Genomic DNA, 17,565 nt, shown 5'->3' on the forward strand with positions numbered 1-17,565 from the left:
TGCAGATGCAATTGCAAGAACTATTAGAAAAGGGGTTTATTCGCCCAAGTGTTTCACCTTGGGGTGCCCCGGTGTTGTTTGTCAAGAAGAAGGATGGTAGTTTGCGTATGTGCATAGATTACCGGGAGTTGAATAAGCTAACCATTAAGAACCGGTATCCGTTGCCACGCATTGATGATTTATTTGATCAGTTGCAGGGAGCCAGAGTATTTTCGAAGATAGACCTTCGGTCCGGCTATTATCAGCTCAAGATAAAGAGTAGTGACATACCCAAAACAGCATTTAGGACTCGATACGGCCATTATGAGTTCCTAGTGTTGTCCTTTGGGTTAACCAATGCGCCGGCAGCATTTATGGATCTAATGAATCGAGTATTCCAGGATGTGCTCGACAAATGGGTAATTGTTTTTATTGACGATATCTTGATCTACTCCAAGACCGAGGAGGAGCACACTCAACACTTGAGAATGGTGTTACAGAGGTTGAGAGATCAACAGTTGTTTGCCAAGTACAGCAAGTGTGAATTCTGGCTTGAACAAGTTGGATTCCTGGGGCACGTAGTGTCTAAAGCTGGAATCGAAGTAGATCCTGCTAAGGTAAAAGCAGTAGTGGAATGGGAAAGTCCCAAGAATGTTACTGAAATTAGAAGCTTCCTGGGTTTGGTTGGGATACTACCGGCGTTTCATCGAGAATTTTGCTCGGATCTCAGCACCAATGACCAAGTTGACCAAAAAGGGTGTGAAATTCGACTGGGCAGAGGAATGTGAGAAGAGCTTCCAGGAATTGAAAGAAAAGTTGGTGACCGCCCCTGTGCTGACTATTCCTGAAGGCACAGGTGGAATGACGGTCTATACCGATGCTTCCAAAGTTGGGTTGGGTTGTGTTCTCATGCAACGCGGGAAGGTAATAGCATATGCATCCCGACAACTAAAGGAATATGAGAAGAATTACCCCACTCATGACTTGGAACTAGCGGCAGTCATTTTTGCCCTTAAGATCTGGCGACACTATTTGTATGGGGAGAAGTGTGAGATATACAGTGACCACAAGAGCCTGAAATACTTCTTCACCCAGAAGGATTTGAATATGAGACAGAGAAGATGGCTTGAACTCATGAAGGATTATGACTGCGATATTCAGTATCATCCCGGCAAGGCTAATGTAGTGGCAGATGCATTGAGTCGGAAGACACAGACTGTGTCGCTTTCATGCTTAGCAGTAAGCTCACCACTTGTGCAAGAGGCGATGCTAATGGAAGAGACCCTCTTGTATGAAGGGGCAACCCTAGAGCTTGAACCTCAACCAGAAAACCTTAAATGGTTGACGGCATCCTTATCGGCTCTACAGGTGCATCCGGCAATTAGGCAAGAGGTGATTGTGAAGCAACCTTTGGATCCTGAATTACAGCGGATCAGGGTTAAGGTTCAAGACCAAACAATGAACGACCCAGATTTTACTTTAGCCAGTGATGGGGCATTGATGTTTCGAGACAGATTGTGTGTACCCGATGATTTGGATATACAGGATAAAATCGTGAGTGAAGCACACAGCTCCGAGTACTCACTTCACCCAGGAAGTACCAAAATGTACAAAGACCTCAAACAGAGTTACTGGTGGCCAAGCATGAAAGTCACCATAGCTTTGTATGTGGCGACTTGTCTTACCTGCCAGAAGGTGAAAGCTGAGAGGCATCGACCTTATGGTACCCTTCAGCCACTCCCAGTACCAGAATGGAAGTGGGAAAGGATTACAATGGATTTCGTCACCGGACTACCAGGTACACCTAAGGGAATAGATGCGATATGGGTGATTGTGGATCGGCTTACCAAGACTGCTCATTTCATTCCTATCAAGACCAAGTTCTCCATGGCCAAACTAGCACAACTTTACATGGACAACATAGTGCGTTTACATGGAGTGCCAGTGAGCATTGTTTCAGATAGGGACCCAAGGTTCACTTCCAGATTTTGGAAAAGCTTACAGCGTGCCTTGGGATCGCAACTGAACTTGAGTACAGCTTTTCACCCACAGACGGACGGTCAGTCGGAGCGAACCATACAGATATTGGAAGACATGCTCAGGGCGTGTGCAATGGAGATGAGTGGCAGCTGGGAAGAATATATACCTCTTATGGAGTTTGCATATAATAATAGTTACCAAGCTACAATTGGGATGGCTCCATATGAGGCGTTATATGGCAGAAAGTGCAGAACCCCTTTGTATTGGGATGAGGTAGGTGAACGTCGAATGTTAGGACCTGAGATGATCCAAATGACTTGTGACAAGGTCGACGTTATTAGGGAACGGATTAAAGCAGCTCAGTCCCGTCAAAAGAGCTATGCGGACACCCGCAGGAAGGAGATTGAATTTCAGCCAGGAGAAAAGGTATTTCTCAAGATCTCTCCTACTAAAGGTTTGCAAAGGTTTCACAGAAAGGGGAAGTTGAGCCCAAGATACATGGGACCATTTGAGATCTTGTCCCGGGTTGGCTCAGTAGCCTACATGCTTGCTCTGCCACCTTCGCTTGGAAATGTTCACAATGTATTCCATATATCCATGCTGAAGAAGTACGTGCATGATCCATCTCATGTACTACCCGTGGAACCAGGGTACCTAGAAGCTGATATGACCTATACAGAGCAGCCAGCTGAAATTTTGGACCGTAAGGTGAAAACCCTTCGTAACCGCTCCATTTCCTATGTAAAGGTGCGATGGGCTGATCATTCACTTGAAGAAGCATCTTGGGAGGTAGAAGAAGAAATGCGAGCCAAGTACACTCATCTTTTTGATCAACCAGGTACGCAATTTCGAGGACGAAATTTTTCAGAAGGGGGGGTAATGTAATATCCCGCTTCTTAAATCCGGTCTGATTTCGTGGTTGAACCGGTTTAACCATGCAGGAACCGAGCCAGAGGATGTTAGAGCGAGTTCCTTATGGGCTATGATGGCACGGGTGACCTTAAACACCGGCTGGCCCGACAAGTCCGAGCCAGTGCCAGAAGAGACGGGAGTGCCCAAACCGTGTACGTGCACCTACCATAAGGCTATGTACGGATAGAACAGGTATTATATCCGTATTTTAAGGTTATATACGTATGCTACATTGTATGCTTGGGGTAGGGTCCGAGCCGAGGTCCGAGCCCGGTCAAAATCCCAAGTTTTTACTCTTGGATGGGTATGACCGGTGGGTACACCTACCCACCTGAGTGACCCATCCATCACTATTCACTTAAATAGGAATAGTATATAAAGCTTTATGATTTCTTTTCTTTCCATTTATTACCCCCGTACGTTTGGTGAGAAAAGTAAAGAGGAGAGAGAAAAAGAAAGGGAAGAAGAAAGGAAGAGGAAGAAAGGAAGGATTTCAGCGGCGCCGAAGCTCGATCTTGCCATTCCGGTGCCGGGAGAGTAATCTTCAACTCGAGATCTACAGTTGGAGGTAAGAAAAGTTGGGTTTTATGAACATTCACCATACCCACGCCTTAAACCCTTGATTCGGGTATGGTTTCTTAAGATCTTGTAGACACCCTTTGAAATGATGAATCTAAGGTTTAATAGATGATTTATGTGTTGATCTTGAAGGATTTGAAGAGATATTGACAAGGTAGAAGGAGCATTGTGAGTTGGAAGTGTTTTGGAGGGTTTGAAGTCATTCTTGAGCAAAGAAGGTAAGATGGTTCCCCTCACTCGAATCTAACTTAGATCTAAGCTAGAACCCTCCTATGGGACTTTAAAGGTGTGAGGAATGGGTTGAGAAAAGCCCTATTTGGGTCCCCAAGGAATGGGGGAAGTTGAGAAGAAACTGGAGTTTTTCCGCCAAAACCGGCGGGTAGGACCGGTGGGTAGACAACCCGCCTGAGTCACCCACCTGAGAGGACCAGGGGGGTTCTGGCCAAACCGGCGGGTAGGACCGGCGGGTCCTACCGGCGGGTCCATACCCGCCGGTCCAAAACCGGCGGGTAGGACCGGTGGGTAGACAACCCACCTGAGTGACCCACCCGAGTGGCCAGAATGTGATTTTTGGGTCCGATCGAGCCCAAATCGGACGTGGGACCTTCTTTCGACGTTCTAAACACGATTTTGACGTTGGATTTCATTAATTTTGATTCTAAAATGGTGAAGTACTAACCCCGCTCAATTTTGTTAGGTTCACCAAAGCCTTCCCGATTCGCTCCGGATCTCACCCGTACCGAGCGGGACTCCTTGTACGCTACATGTAAGTGGAGAGAGAGGACGTTTGGCCTATTTCAAGGCATTTGTTTGGCATTCATATAACTATATCTAATTTAGTCATGTCATCATGAATATGCTATATAGATTAGTCATTTCACACATTGATGTGCATATATGCTATGTTTACTTTCAATTGCAAATTAAATGAGATGTTATATGTTGAATGTGGACATCATGTTGCATAAAGCATTGATAGATTAGATGCCGTGGTCGGCTTGGAAACGAATGCATTGGTGGCCCGTGGTATGGGACACGGTGGCACTATGCAGTCGTACTGCATATAGGAGCATGCGGTATTAGGATTCTCACCATCCCGTGCTACGACCCTTCCCAACAGGGGTTGAGGTGTTGGGTTGCCATTTGGGGGGAAGCAGGGGTCGCGGTTGTCGGACACTGTGGCGGTTAGGCATTACACCCGGCGAGTCGTGTAGGACAGCCGGCAACCCCGGTGGTATTTCAAGAGGGCCAATCGTACTGCTTTTAAATTGCTGGAGTCAGCACTGTCATTTAATTTATTTACATTTCTGTTGAGAGCCGGTGGATGGCATTGTCTTTATTTTCCGAGTACTCACGGTGGGCCTTCTCCAACAGCCCTATGGGCGTATCGCGGGAGGGAGTTCGCGGCTTGTACCCGGAGTATACGCGCACTGTGGTTGTAGTAGCATAAAACCAAAGACTTAGTAATGTTGATTAGGTGTATGTGATTTAAAATGAATTGCATGGCATGTAGTGCATATGATGTGTTGTGTTGTGTGGACTGTTGTGTGTGGTCCACCTCTCTACTTACTGAGCTAGTGAGCTCATTCCACGTGTGCACCCCCTTTTTAGATGATTTTGCAGGTCATTCATCTGAGGAGCATGGGGTGGGTTCCACAGTCGAGTTTCCTGAGGAGGACTGGTGGACCCCTGAGGAATTTGAGCACGGCGTAGACTGCGTGTGTGAGAGCTGTGTTGCGGGGCAGCGGTTCTGAGGCCGAGCTGAGCTCCAGCCTTGATACCGAGCCGAGCTGTGTACTCTGATGATTTCGATATTTTCTTGTATATACTTGATACTTGGACTTTATTCTTTTTGTGTATATATCATGCCTTCGGGCCCAAATGTATATAATTATGGTATCATCATTTGGGTATCAAGTATATGGAAATTATTTACAGGTAAAACTTAGTCTTCCGCTGATTTGATGAACTTGTGTTAGTGTGTGTATGCTGTGGTGGAATACAGTATCTGATGATCCTGGCAGGTTTGGGTTAACCGGTGTTAACTCGGTCACCGCTCCGGTTCAGGGTGAACGGGGTGTGACAGACTAAGTGGAGTCCATGTGTCCATCACAAGATGTAAGAGAACAGTCTCGTACGTGAACCTGATGATCTGGACTCCTTACTCCTACTTACATTCTAACGAGAAGAATTAAGAAGAAAATTCTCATTGTCACAACTCCAAGAGGATCTTTATTTTGAAAAATCCAAGATTCTCAATCTCTGTCTCATCTAATCAACCACACCAAACTTTTTTCTCAGTTGAAGAACGAAATCATAGATCTTGAGTGAATCAGGAAGGGACTTGGAGGCACTTTCTCTCTGCATGCACCTCTTAGCCCATGCAATCAACTTTGGGCAAGCAGCCTCTATGCTGATATTGACCAAAGTCTCTATGGCATAAAACCAGCTGTAGAAGGGCACAAAGCACACATCCAAGAACCCAAAATTATCACCTCCAAAGTGGGGCTTGTAGTTCTTCTTCCAAGACCTTCAATCCCTCTAGCAGTTCCTTCTTAGCCTTCTCTTGTTCCTCTCCCTTTGAATTCAATATTGTTCCCCTGATGCTACTATAAATCTGCAATTTCACACAACTAAGAAAGAGAAGATGATGCAATAAGCATAGATTAAAGTAAGAGACCTTCTTGTCGAGATAGTCAACCCAGAATCTTGCCAGGGCTCGTTGGTAAGGATTAGAAGACAACAGTGGAGCTTTGTCCTTCCACATCTCATCAATGTATTGAACCTGATCTATCACTTCTTCACACTTAGTCTATATTTATTAAAAAAACTTTATCTTTAATTTTTTTTTTCTCTGATTTTTCTCTGCCATTGAATTTTTATTTTTTTGTCTCCCCTGCTTTTTTAAAATTTCCATATTACATTTTTTTTCACCTAATAATCTTTTGATCATTTTTCGAATTGATTGGTTCAAAAATTACTTTTGTTGAACAAAAAAGAACAAATAACTAATTACTCTATTTTTAATATGATCGGTTACATTAACAAATCTTTTCACCAATGGAAATTTAATGATAGGAGAGCATTTGGATTGGCCACCATGTCCCCTTGGTCCCCCTCCTGATGGATGCCCATGCACGTAAAGGCCACGCTCTGGGATCGGTTCCTCTTTTCTTTAATAATTTTTTTTTCTGAATTTAAATCAAGTTTGTGATTAGTCAACCAGTATAGAGAATTAAAAACATGTATCACCAAGGGGAACACTCCAATTTTCCTTATACTTTCGCACTAATACAATTTTTCCATGAATGAATTTAATAAATTTTGAAATTGAGTTGAACCTTCACACTAACATTCTTTCCATGAATGATATAATTCATTTCTTCCTATTTTAATTAGGATAGAGTATTTAAAACGTGTGAAAATCGTCTGTAACCATTACATTGGTGTAGTGAACATCGAGTGATAGGTAAACGGCAACCCATGAAATGGGTCGATGATTGCTCAACCGATCATCCACTGACAAGGACTACCAGTCTTACTGCACCTCACCGTGTCAGATCCTCCCTGGAGAGGATGTTTTCCCCAGCCTCACTAGGCACCATTGTGAAATAAGTACAAACAACAAAGTGATGTAAGCAGTAGTTTATCAACAAAAGCAAAGAATACAATTAGTGAGGAAGCTAGCTAGACACTTGCTGGCTATGACACTTCTTTGGTTCAAGATTGGAAAAACATCTATAATTAGATCATGGACCTTTAGACTTCTATGTTAGAGGTGTCTGACGCTTATTCATTTTCTATTTTCAAGAGTCCTAGCTCATGGCACTTAAGAAGATCAGTTGAGAATGCATAATTCGTTTTGATAATGGAAATGCATATTCTCAAAAAGGGAATAATGCATACCAAATACAACCTTAATATCACTCGACATATCTTACAACCCTAAGCGACTTAAGTATTTATTCCCCGAATGAGAGACAACCTCTCATATGAACATACCAATGGAAATGGGTATTCTCAGAAAGAAAATAATGCATACCAAATACAACCTTAATATCACTCGACATATCATACAATCCTAAGCGACTTAAGTATTTATTCCCCGAATGAGAGACAATCTCTCATATGAACATACCAATTGGTTACTTTGGCCCTATTGATTGGATATATGAATTACCACGTGGAACGTCATCAATAAAATCATATAGTTAAACTCAATGACCTTGTGGTTCTAAACTTGTCTCATAATGACCTTACCAATCAAATCCCATCATCAATTAGAAACATGATAGATTTTGCCCGAAATAAGCTGTCAGGCTAGATCTCTTGGCTACATATCAATATTATATTTCTTGAATTCTTGAACCTCTCCTAAAATCATCTTGAGGGATAGGGGTGAAACAGGGTCGGGTTGGGCTAAGTTTCTTAAAATCCTAACCTAACCCTAGGTCCTCAAAATTCAACCCAGGCCTATTGGGTTCATGTTCAGACCCAAACCCTTTCGAGTTCATATCAACCCAACCCGGCCCTAATGACCCTGTCAAAGCGGGTTGGGTTTGGCTGGGCTGGACTGACCGTGACTTCTGCAACGGTTGGATCAACCTTGATTGACTGTTTTTTCCATTCATATCCTATACATTAAAAAATTATAAAAAAATTAAATACCAATACGAGCCTTAAATTCTACTATAAAAATTTAGGGTTAAATTTCAAGCCGAGTTGGGTCAGGTTTGGCCAAGTTGAGGCCTCAACCCGAGCTTAACTCAACCCTAACCCAGGGTTGGGGTTTTTCAATCCTAACCCAAACTTAGGATCAGAAAACTTGGCCCAAGTCTATTTGGGTTTAGGGCGGATTCGGATTGTCAGGATCAAACTTTCACCCCTATTGAGGGATTTATACCACAAGGCAATCAGTTGCAAACATTTTCAAGCACTTCTTAGAATGAAAATCCAGGATTATGTAGTCTTCCCTTATTAGGAAAATGCAAAGTCTACCCTTATCAGGAAAATGCAAAGATGTCAGTGACGATATGCCACCACAAAGTGAGAAATCAACAAATGATTTCAAATTTGATTGGAAATTCATGTTGCTGGTTATGGATGCGGAATAGTAATTAAAATTGTCATAGGATATATCATTTCCAAAGATGAGTGACTTATGAGGACTTTTAGAGTGATACCAATTGGGAAACTTAGAAAGTCTAAGAGAGGAAGACTGAGAAGATGATGATGAAAAAATGAAGATCAAAAAAGATGATGAAAAGGGTGATCAAAAGATCTCTTCTTTTTTCTATTTTTTCTATCCATCATTTAAATAAATTCGCTACATTTATTTGTTTTTTCTAGGTTGCTAAGATTGTCTTGAGCTTCTTGTTGTGCACATAATAAGATCTTAATTGAAGTAAAATTGTCCCCTATAATCCACCCTGAAACTATCAGAACATGGTTATAGAGTCTATCTAGTTATTTTGCTTTTAGACTATCATTCGATCTAGTTTTCACTTCTCGCAATTGGCTAAAATGGATTAAGCCAATCCGCATATCAGGTTAAGGTTGAGTCCAACTGCATTAGCTTGGTACAATGGGGCTTCAACTTGGCATGCCTCAACCTGACAACACAAACACCAAATGTTTAAATTTATTTGTAGACCAAAAAGTGCAATCTGAAGGTTGCTAAAGTGCAATCTGAAGGTTGCTAAAGTGCAATCTGAAGGTTGCTTATGGGTCCATACGACACCCTAGGTTTGAGGAATTGGATCGAATCGGTATTCTGATTCTTTGTTTATACTGTATAGTTGGATCAGTATGAACAAAGCGCAATAAGGTATAAAAAAAAAAAAAAAAAAAAAGGTTTTTTAATTATAATCATGGGCAATTCTGTCTGATCCAGAACTGGAATCAATATTAGCGTCATCCAATCCTGAAACCAATTCTTGTTTCTTAAACCATGACACAATTTATTTTTTTTTTTGGTGGGGGTTTGTGGGTGTGGGGTTGGTGGGAATGGATCCTTTAGATCAGTAAGATATGGAATTTAATTGCTAGTTGACCATCACAGTTGTGGTACATCATATATCATAAAAGATATGGATTGAGCTATATTCCCTACCCCTACTTTTCAATATAATTATTATTTGGGCACCAAAAAGTTTTTTCTTTTTCATCTTTTATGATACGTAATTATTTTATTTTGTACATGGATCAACAATATGTGGTTATTCACTTATTCTGCGCATTTGTGCAGCTTTAGTTAGTGTTTCTGGCCCTAATCGAAGCTTTTGCCAACATTTCAAGATGTAATCAATTAATGCATATATACTTTTAAACCCCTAGAGTGCTGTAATAATGCCATCCAGCTTCCAAAATTTTGGTAACAGTATTAGACCGAAACATTTCAAAACCAGAGACTAGACCTATAAATGGTTAAATTGAGGTCAAGACGAATCGATGAATCCCAACGAGGGATTCACAAGCTACCTTAAGAGGTTCCACGATATGGCACCACTAAACTAAATTTCACCTTCTTCCCTTCCTTTTAACCAGATGGAGCCTGTAATCATGAATCAAATCCTTGACTCAAACTTCTGCTACGTCCTTATGTAAAAATCACTGAAGCTCTGGCTTCTCTAAAATGGTCACTTCTTTTTTATGAACTTTTAATGCATACTGAACAATTTCCCTGAGGACTGGTCTGGATATAAGAAAAAAATAAAAAATAAAAGGCTTGTAATTATGATCTTGTAATCTACTTAATCTACTTAAAACTTACAACATCTGACAATTATAAATATAAGATGTAATCTTTATTTTATTTTTCCAAGAGATTTGATTTCATAGTAAAATTTAATTTGATTAATAGATTTGAAATTATTTGAATTTAGTTATACAATCATATTAGGTAATGATTATAAGAAATTGCATTTTAGTTTTGATTTAATTTACTTCCCAACCTTCTATTTCCCTCACAACCAGAGAGAGCTGCTATGACTGACCAAACAAATTGATGAAACCTTAACACAAGGAATAAACCAGGTAAATCGATATCATCCCTAACCAACCTCAACCACCCCACCCCCCCTCTCTTAAAAAAAAAAAAAAAAAAAATGGAGATAATCATTATTTGCAGACAAATCTCTAAAACTACATCAATAATAAGGTTGATTTCATATTTACAATGAATGACTGAGAAGTTGTCCCAAAAGAAATAAAATAAGAAGAGGGTATCGTTGCCTAACCAAGTTGTATGTCTGCTTTTTCCTTACAAATATTTGAAAACATGGCCGAGCAACCTCATTGCAACCTTGCAATAATCACTGCACTACTTCTTGCTAGATTGCTTGATTGACTAATGCCACATCAGATGTTGGTACTGAATCCAAGAATCCATACCTTCAAACTCTTGAGGCTTGGGAATATTGATGGATGTACCCAAGGCTCATTTTCCATACCATGTCATTGAAATCAAAGCACTAAGATGTATTGACTGGATAAAATCACACCATAACATCCAGCCATAAAACACACCGATACCCACATACGATGAGGCAGAATCATGTTTGATGAACAAGTTACATCTCTGGTTCATATCCCTGTCAAAACAAATTTACACGGAAAAACCATGGAAGCATAAAAGCTATTACCAGGCATGCCATCAGGAAGTTACAAAATGGCTGTCCTTGCCAGCATCCTGCACACCTTCTTGAGGGGTTGGTAGTGTTGGAAACATATCTCCTTTGGTTCCATTCTTCCATGGATCTGTTGTTGCCCACACCTGTGATATTTTTTGCAGTCTCACCACAAATTTCGCAACACCTGTATGAATCAGAAACAAGAACATATTCATAGGATGTTGCATGAATCAGAAACAAGAACACATTCATAGGATGTTGCCTAAATCAGAAACAAGGACATATTCATAGGGGCTCTCTACACTACATTTTTTTAGAACTTACTGAATAATGATGCTTGTAAGAGTGCTCCTAAAACTGAAACCCAAGTGCCGTTTACAGCTTTATTGATTTAAGTAATAAATGGTTCCACCAATTGGACATTTCATAAAGAGACAAATATACATAGACCTTATTGAAGGGACACTGCATGGACAGTTTGTCTTCACCTTGAGGTCAGACAAAGACACATTGAATTTAATGAGGGGACGATAGTTCAAAGTAGGAACAATACATGGACAGTTCGTCTTCTCTTGCAGTCAGCCAACAATAAGTACTTCAATAAAAGAGAAAAAGAGGTATTTTCCCAGTAAATATTCACCAAAGAAATAGTTGTATTGGCACAGAAGAAGGGACAATTATATCTCTTGGAAAAGCCAAACTTCTGTGAATTGAGATTCCCATTATCAAATTATCCTCTGCTACAACATAACTTCAACACTTGGTGGTCAGCTACTTATTCAGAGATCAAACTAACCAATTCTAACACTGGACACTTGGTAAATGAATAATCAAAGTGGACCTGAGTAGCAATAATTCCCTATAGCAATCAATAAACTGAAGACGAAGGCCGGTACTTCCTCCTGAGGTGGAATATGTTGGCATTGGCAATAACTCTACTATATTGTAAGATAAGACTTTTAACTGGGGATGTATGTTCATTCTGTCTCTTATAATGTGTTTAGAGAGGAGGGCAATAGTGAAAATATCATCAGAGGGCCTCAGCTGGAGAAAACTAGAGGCAGATTTGTCAGCAGCAGACAAGGGGCTTAAAGTTGTCAATAATCACATTATTTCTCATCGAAGAATGTGGTTTATATTCATTACTTTGGAAATCAGTCAAATACTTCTTTGGCTCTACGAACCTAAGTACAATTGTTGACGAAGTGCACATATCCACTGTCAAAACTTTGACAAAAGTTTGAAAGGTTTCACTTTTTTCCTTCAGTTAATAAACTTTTTAAGAGATTAAATATAATCGGATGAACAATAACATTACAGCAACCAAAAAAAATAATTTCTCAACTAATGGTACATTTTTCTTTCATTATATAGGTCGAAGCAGGGGGTAAGGCTGCGTACACACTTGCCCCTCCCAGACCTTGCAATAGAAGGAGCCTTGTGCACTGGGTTGCTCTTTTTTTTTTTTTTTTTAATATAGGTCAATGCAAGCATCCTATAGATATAAGGGTGATTGGGGAATTGAAATATTTTTTGACTAACACTAAAATCCTCAAATAACTCCTTCAGCACCAACTCATCCAATAAAGGGGAAGGAGATTTGTGGTCATAGATTTACCTTCAACCCAATGCCTCGCGCAACAATCTTTGTGACACAAGCTTAAAACTGCAACATCTATCCCCAAGACCAGTGCATCATGGCTCCACAATTTTACAACCACACCACCTTGATTGCATTAGAAGCAAGCCAAGCAATTAGACACAAACTTCACACCCACCCCCTTCCCCAAAGAAAAGTTGACTAGGTAGAGAAAACATAAAGTTGCATGACTGGAATTCTTATGAAATCACAATTTCTACTCCATAATCTATATTTAATTGGGCAACCACAGCACTAATTTTCTACACTCAAACCATTTTTAACAAGTAACCAAAGTTCAATATAGACAAATTCCTATCACTTCATCCAATCTTTAAGGCTAGCTATCATAATGATAATACATTGAAAAGAATTCGGACTTCATCCTATCAAGTGTACCTTTTTCATTTCATACTGATGCATAGTCAGTGAAAACACCTACACCACACCATCATGCCAGGCATTGGACTTTGGTTTAAAAACCTGTGCACGGCACTCCCTTAAACCCATGACTGTTGCTGTAAATTTTTTAGCTGATACTCATGATGCAGAACTGAAAACATTCAAGGAGGAAGAAAAGGCCTCAATGGGCCCCACGATTTGGACTGAAGAGCTATCCCATAATTTGGGTTATTCTTGTTTTGGTTCATGTTATTTGTTTGGATGGTTCGGTTCATTAGTGAACACACACATGTCAATTTAAGTTGTAAGTTGCCGTCTTATTCTTAGAAGACAAGCAACTAATCATTTCCTTTTATGTTTGTTTTTTTTTTTTAAGATGGTTTCTATTTTATTAGGTTCTACTTGCAATAGGCAACCAATTAGAAGTTTCTATTTTTGAGACATTCTAAATTGGACAATTTGCCCCCTATTGTTTTACCTACAAATACAAGCATAGAGGCTCCATAAGCTCCATGATTTTAATATTCACTATTGCTGTTGTTGCTGCTGTCTTTTCCATGAAGAATTGTCTTGTGTTATGATCTAGGCTGGTGGAATTGGTGTTTGATCCAATTGACTCTTTATGGTGTGAAGCCCGTGAGATTCTTTCTCTCATATCTTCTTCTTCTATTCTTATTCAAGCACACAAAGATCTATCTCAGTTCATCTCAGGAAAATCAACTCACTGTTCTTCCATTACTTTCTAATTTCAGATCTGTTTTCCCAGATTTCTTGAGCAATACTCTTTAATTCCCTGAAGTCAATCCAACCATTTAGTATAGGCTGAATGTCTGGCCAAACCTCCCTCCCATCAGGACTGAAACTCGATCCAAGTTTCAGCCCTGTTAGACCACCTGATTGGTTGCAATCTGAAATCACTCTGTCTGATCGATTGGGTTATTTTGACCTAATTTGGTTCTTTAGCTGAGATAGAAAGGTTTAGTTTGATCCTGATTACTTTGATGTTTATGCATATTTTACATATTGTTTCAAGTCCTATTTCAGTATACAGCCCCTTATCCCTGTTCCCATTCTGATTCCAGAAAACCCTAAAACCCTGAGATCGATCAGTCTGATCTCTTTCCTAATCCCTGTCCTTAATTGCTGATCTGTTATGAAGTTACTGTAGTGATTTGATTTGGTGTTCTCTGACATAGCATCCTGCAGATTTTGGGGCTAGGTTGATTACTCAACCCTATTTTCTACATTAACTCATCAAAAAGTCAACAAACTAATGCATCACCAAAAAAAAAAAAAAAAAAAATCCATTAGATGACCCAAATACTTGTGTGTCCCATCATCTAGAGAAACAGCTTCTCTTTAGGAAATTACCAGGAGTAAAATCCAATAATCTTTTAACAGTCTCTGATCAGAAGCAGGATCAACAGATAGTACCTCTCTTACATGATAGCCTGCAGTAGTAACATCTTAGTATAGGCATGGTGGAGCAAAATTACAATTTTTTGGTTTCACCTTCTGGATTCATACTCAACGCAGCAGAGTCATACCCCTTGTACTGGGATTGGTTACATCATTTGCATTCAGCAACTCCATTTTGTGAAATACAATTCTTAAATTTAAAATCGTTAGTCATTCAAATTGAATAACCGCAAGACGCATCCTACGTGTACGTGTGTGTGTGTGTGTGTGTGTGTGTGTGTGTGTGTGAGAGAGAGAGAGAGAGAGAGAGAGAGATCCCAAAGGCCAAGGTTAGAGAGAGAGGTGTAGGCTGCCCCATTTCCACCTAGGGGATTTTTTGGGATCATGTAATTGAAGAAATTTACATCCCCTCTTATATTATACAGAGTAGAAACAAGCAATGGCACAGATTATTGTTCTTTTAACTGCATGTTACCTAGTTTTTTCTTTAATTTAGGAATACATTTAAATGCTATGGATTTTTTTACTGACAGCAGTAATATTATTTGACAAGCAACGTTTAACACTTTTATGAACTGTCAATACATGTTTCCTCTAAGGATAGAGAAAGTTGACAAGAGGACAGCAAACAACGAAATAACAATAAGAGCTCTTTAAAATCTTGATCCAGAATCCCTCATCAAAAGATCCCCCTTCTCCCAAAAAAAAAAAAAAAAAATTCACCAAAAACTGAAGGCACAACCCTGAGGTTTTCAGGTGAAAGAACGTGGGTGATTTGTCTCAAGAACGATTGATTGCAAACTAAGAAGGTTCTCAAGAACGCAAATAAACTGCAAGAGAGATTTAAAATTCAGTTTTTCTGTTTGTACGTAGGGGCTAAGTAGTTCTCCAGCTGATTTTAAAATAAATAACTAATAATAAAAATAAAAAATAAAAATTGCAAAAGCACACATAAGTCAACCAAGCCTCACAACAACAAATAATGGTGAAATATGACTAGGATATTAAACAGTTCTTCACTTAATCCAATACAGATGGGAAACTTCAACATGAAAAAGAAATAATTCAGTGATCAGGAAGATCAACATTTTAGTTTGAATAACGGTATTTTGTTTCAATTATCCACGAAAATGATAGTTCATGAGTTCATTCCCTGCAATTGTCCAGTGCAGACATTAAATTAATCCTGCAGTATTTAACCGATTGCACATTTTCTTCGCAATCAAATGGGCAGAGGAAAATTATGATGAACCATATAGCTTCAAGTCAGGATAAAAGGCACAAGTTGTCCTTTCAAAAATCATGCCAGAGTTAATTAACATGAAGTAGTTGTATAAAATCAGGAAACCATGATGGCTACCAGATCTTAAAACAAGGTGACCGGACTTAAAGAATCGGCATTAGAAAAGAAATAAATACCTGTTTCCTTTTAATCTAAACCAGGTCTCAGCACAGTGATGATGTGCAAAGCCAAGTTCGTCTTTACAGCCACAACCAAGATGAATAAGATCTGTCATATCAGATGACTGCTCGGAACTTAAATGGCAGATCCTACAAATCTTCTCACTATCCCAATCTTCACTGCTCACTGTTCCACCACTGCATTTAACATCAACGGCACTAGTATGTCTATCTGGTTCAGAAACACACGCCTTTTGTTCTTCCGCAAACACCTCACTTGTTTCCAATACATAGACCACTGGTTTTGAATCTCCATCTTCTGCACTAACACTAGCAGCTTCTTCAGATCTTACCACAATTACAGTCTCAGATGCAACCGCACCACCTGAATTCGACGAATTCTCACTGGTTGCTTGCTGATCGTGTATTTGATGATTCGATACTTCTTCCATTACTTCCCCACAGCACCGACTGCCAACCACAAGCCTTTATACTGAAAATTAGGAGAATTGTTTTTTCTCATAAAACTCAGCTCCAGCACTAGGATTCTAACTTCAAATTCGTTCCCATTCACATCGAAAACTAACAATACTACGATCAGACGAATTGATATTACCTCAATAACCCCACTCCTACAATTTTTCCAGCTCCAAAACCCTCAATTCCTTTATAAATGGTATATATTATTTCAGATTTTGTGTATCAAATCAATTCTTGAAACTCTAATCTAGTCTCCAATAGAAGAACACAAACAAGAACAAAAAAGTAACAACAGCTCATATATTTCAAGTAAATCCAACCTTTGCCTTTTAAAGAACCAGCCAAACCAAATATTGAAGCTACTCCATTTGATTTCTTTTCGTATAGGCGGCTACATTATCAATAGAGATTTGCCATGGTTTTCTTCTTCTCTCCAGGCTCAACTGCTACAGAACGATCTGTTGACCTCGTTGCTTATCTCTCGCCCCTAGTTTTCCCTCCACCATTATCAGATTAGATGAAGAAGAAGAACAAGAACTGAACTTAATATTAAATTAAAAAGGAATCAAATAGATTAATGATTGAAAGGGAGAAGATAGGATCGCTTCGATTGGAAGAGTGAAGAGAAGAACTACAAGGAATCTTCGTCAGCAGGCTTTACAGTTCTTCTCAGGATCATATGAGGAAGAAAGATATCGCTTGGCGTATCAATCGGATAACCGCCAAGCCCACAGACGAAAGATAGACAGTGAGAGGTTTCTAAATTATTTAATTTTAATCAATTCTCTACTATATTTGGGCAAGTTTATCCTGGATATTTTTATTTTTTTCCGAAAAATACCCTTGTATTTATTCATATTCCTACGAATCAACTCTACAATGATTTTTAGGATGAGGGGTTGAAAAGACTTTTCATAAACTACTTTAATTGTTAAGGATAAGCTATTGGTGAGGTCACTAGGAAATAGGAATGGTTGTACACTTTGCGGTCCTATACTAGTTGTACACTTTTCGTGCTCCACTCGTGACTGATTTTTTGTCAACAGCATATACAAATTGTTTACCGAAAATCACAACCGTTTAATGAAATTATCTTTACTCTATCCTTCAATCTAACGGTTGTGCTCAATAATTGACTTGAGG

The 17,565-nt window shown here is 39.5% G+C and overlaps 2 protein-coding genes across 3 annotated transcripts; both read right to left on the reverse strand.

Annotated features, from left to right (window-relative positions):
• Positions 1-5,721: 5,721 nt before the first annotated feature.
• On the reverse strand, positions 5,722-6,217 carry LOC122082143 (probable glutathione S-transferase parA). Its single transcript, XM_042649625.1, has 3 exons — positions 6,131-6,217; positions 5,946-6,067; positions 5,722-5,899 (listed from the first exon to the last, which is right to left on the reverse strand). The coding sequence occupies exons 1-3, from the start codon at positions 6,215-6,217 to the stop codon at positions 5,722-5,724; spliced, it is 387 nt and encodes a 128-aa protein (XP_042505559.1).
• A 4,328-nt stretch (positions 6,218-10,545) lies between these two features.
• Positions 10,546-17,169, reverse strand: LOC122082795. 2 transcript variants are annotated; one of them, XR_006141406.1, is made up of 3 exons: positions 15,961-17,169; positions 12,700-12,807; positions 11,129-11,265 (listed from the first exon to the last, which is right to left on the reverse strand). XR_006141406.1 is itself a non-coding variant. In XM_042650570.1 (2 exons), the coding sequence occupies exons 1-2, from the start codon at positions 16,392-16,394 to the stop codon at positions 11,046-11,048; spliced, it is 654 nt and encodes a 217-aa protein (XP_042506504.1). In that variant the 5' UTR covers positions 16,395-17,166; the 3' UTR covers positions 10,546-11,045. The 2 variants fall into 2 exon arrangements, 1 of the variants encoding a protein (XP_042506504.1); XM_042650570.1 differs by lacking the exon at positions 12,700-12,807 and having other exon boundaries at positions 10,546-11,265; positions 15,961-17,166.
• Between the last annotated feature and the right edge of the window lie 396 nt (positions 17,170-17,565).

Source organism: Macadamia integrifolia, chromosome 6 (assembly GCF_013358625.1).
Source record: "Macadamia integrifolia cultivar HAES 741 chromosome 6, SCU_Mint_v3, whole genome shotgun sequence".
Classification (NCBI taxonomy): domain Eukaryota; kingdom Viridiplantae; phylum Streptophyta; class Magnoliopsida; order Proteales; family Proteaceae; genus Macadamia; species Macadamia integrifolia.

Bases quoted from the DNA above. Each gene is read 5' to 3' on its own strand.
- LOC122082143 (XM_042649625.1), bottom strand. From the start codon at position 6,217: ATGTGGAAGGACAAAGCTCCACTGTTGTCTTCTAATCCTTACCAACGA. The intron at 6,068-6,130 runs GTCTCTTACTTT...GTGAAATTGCAG, and splicing joins TTGACTATCTCGACAAGAAG to ATTTATAGTAGCATCAGGGG. The intron at 5,900-5,945 runs GTGATAATTTTG...GCCCTTCTACAG, and splicing joins CTACAAGCCCCACTTTGGAG to CTGGTTTTATGCCATAGAGA.
- LOC122082795 (XM_042650570.1), bottom strand. From the start codon at position 16,394: ATGGAAGAAGTATCGAATCATCAAATACACGATCAGCAAGCAACCAGT. The intron at 11,266-15,960 runs GTATTTATTTCT...TGATTCATACAG, and splicing joins TTTAGATTAAAAGGAAACAG to GTGTTGCGAAATTTGTGGTG.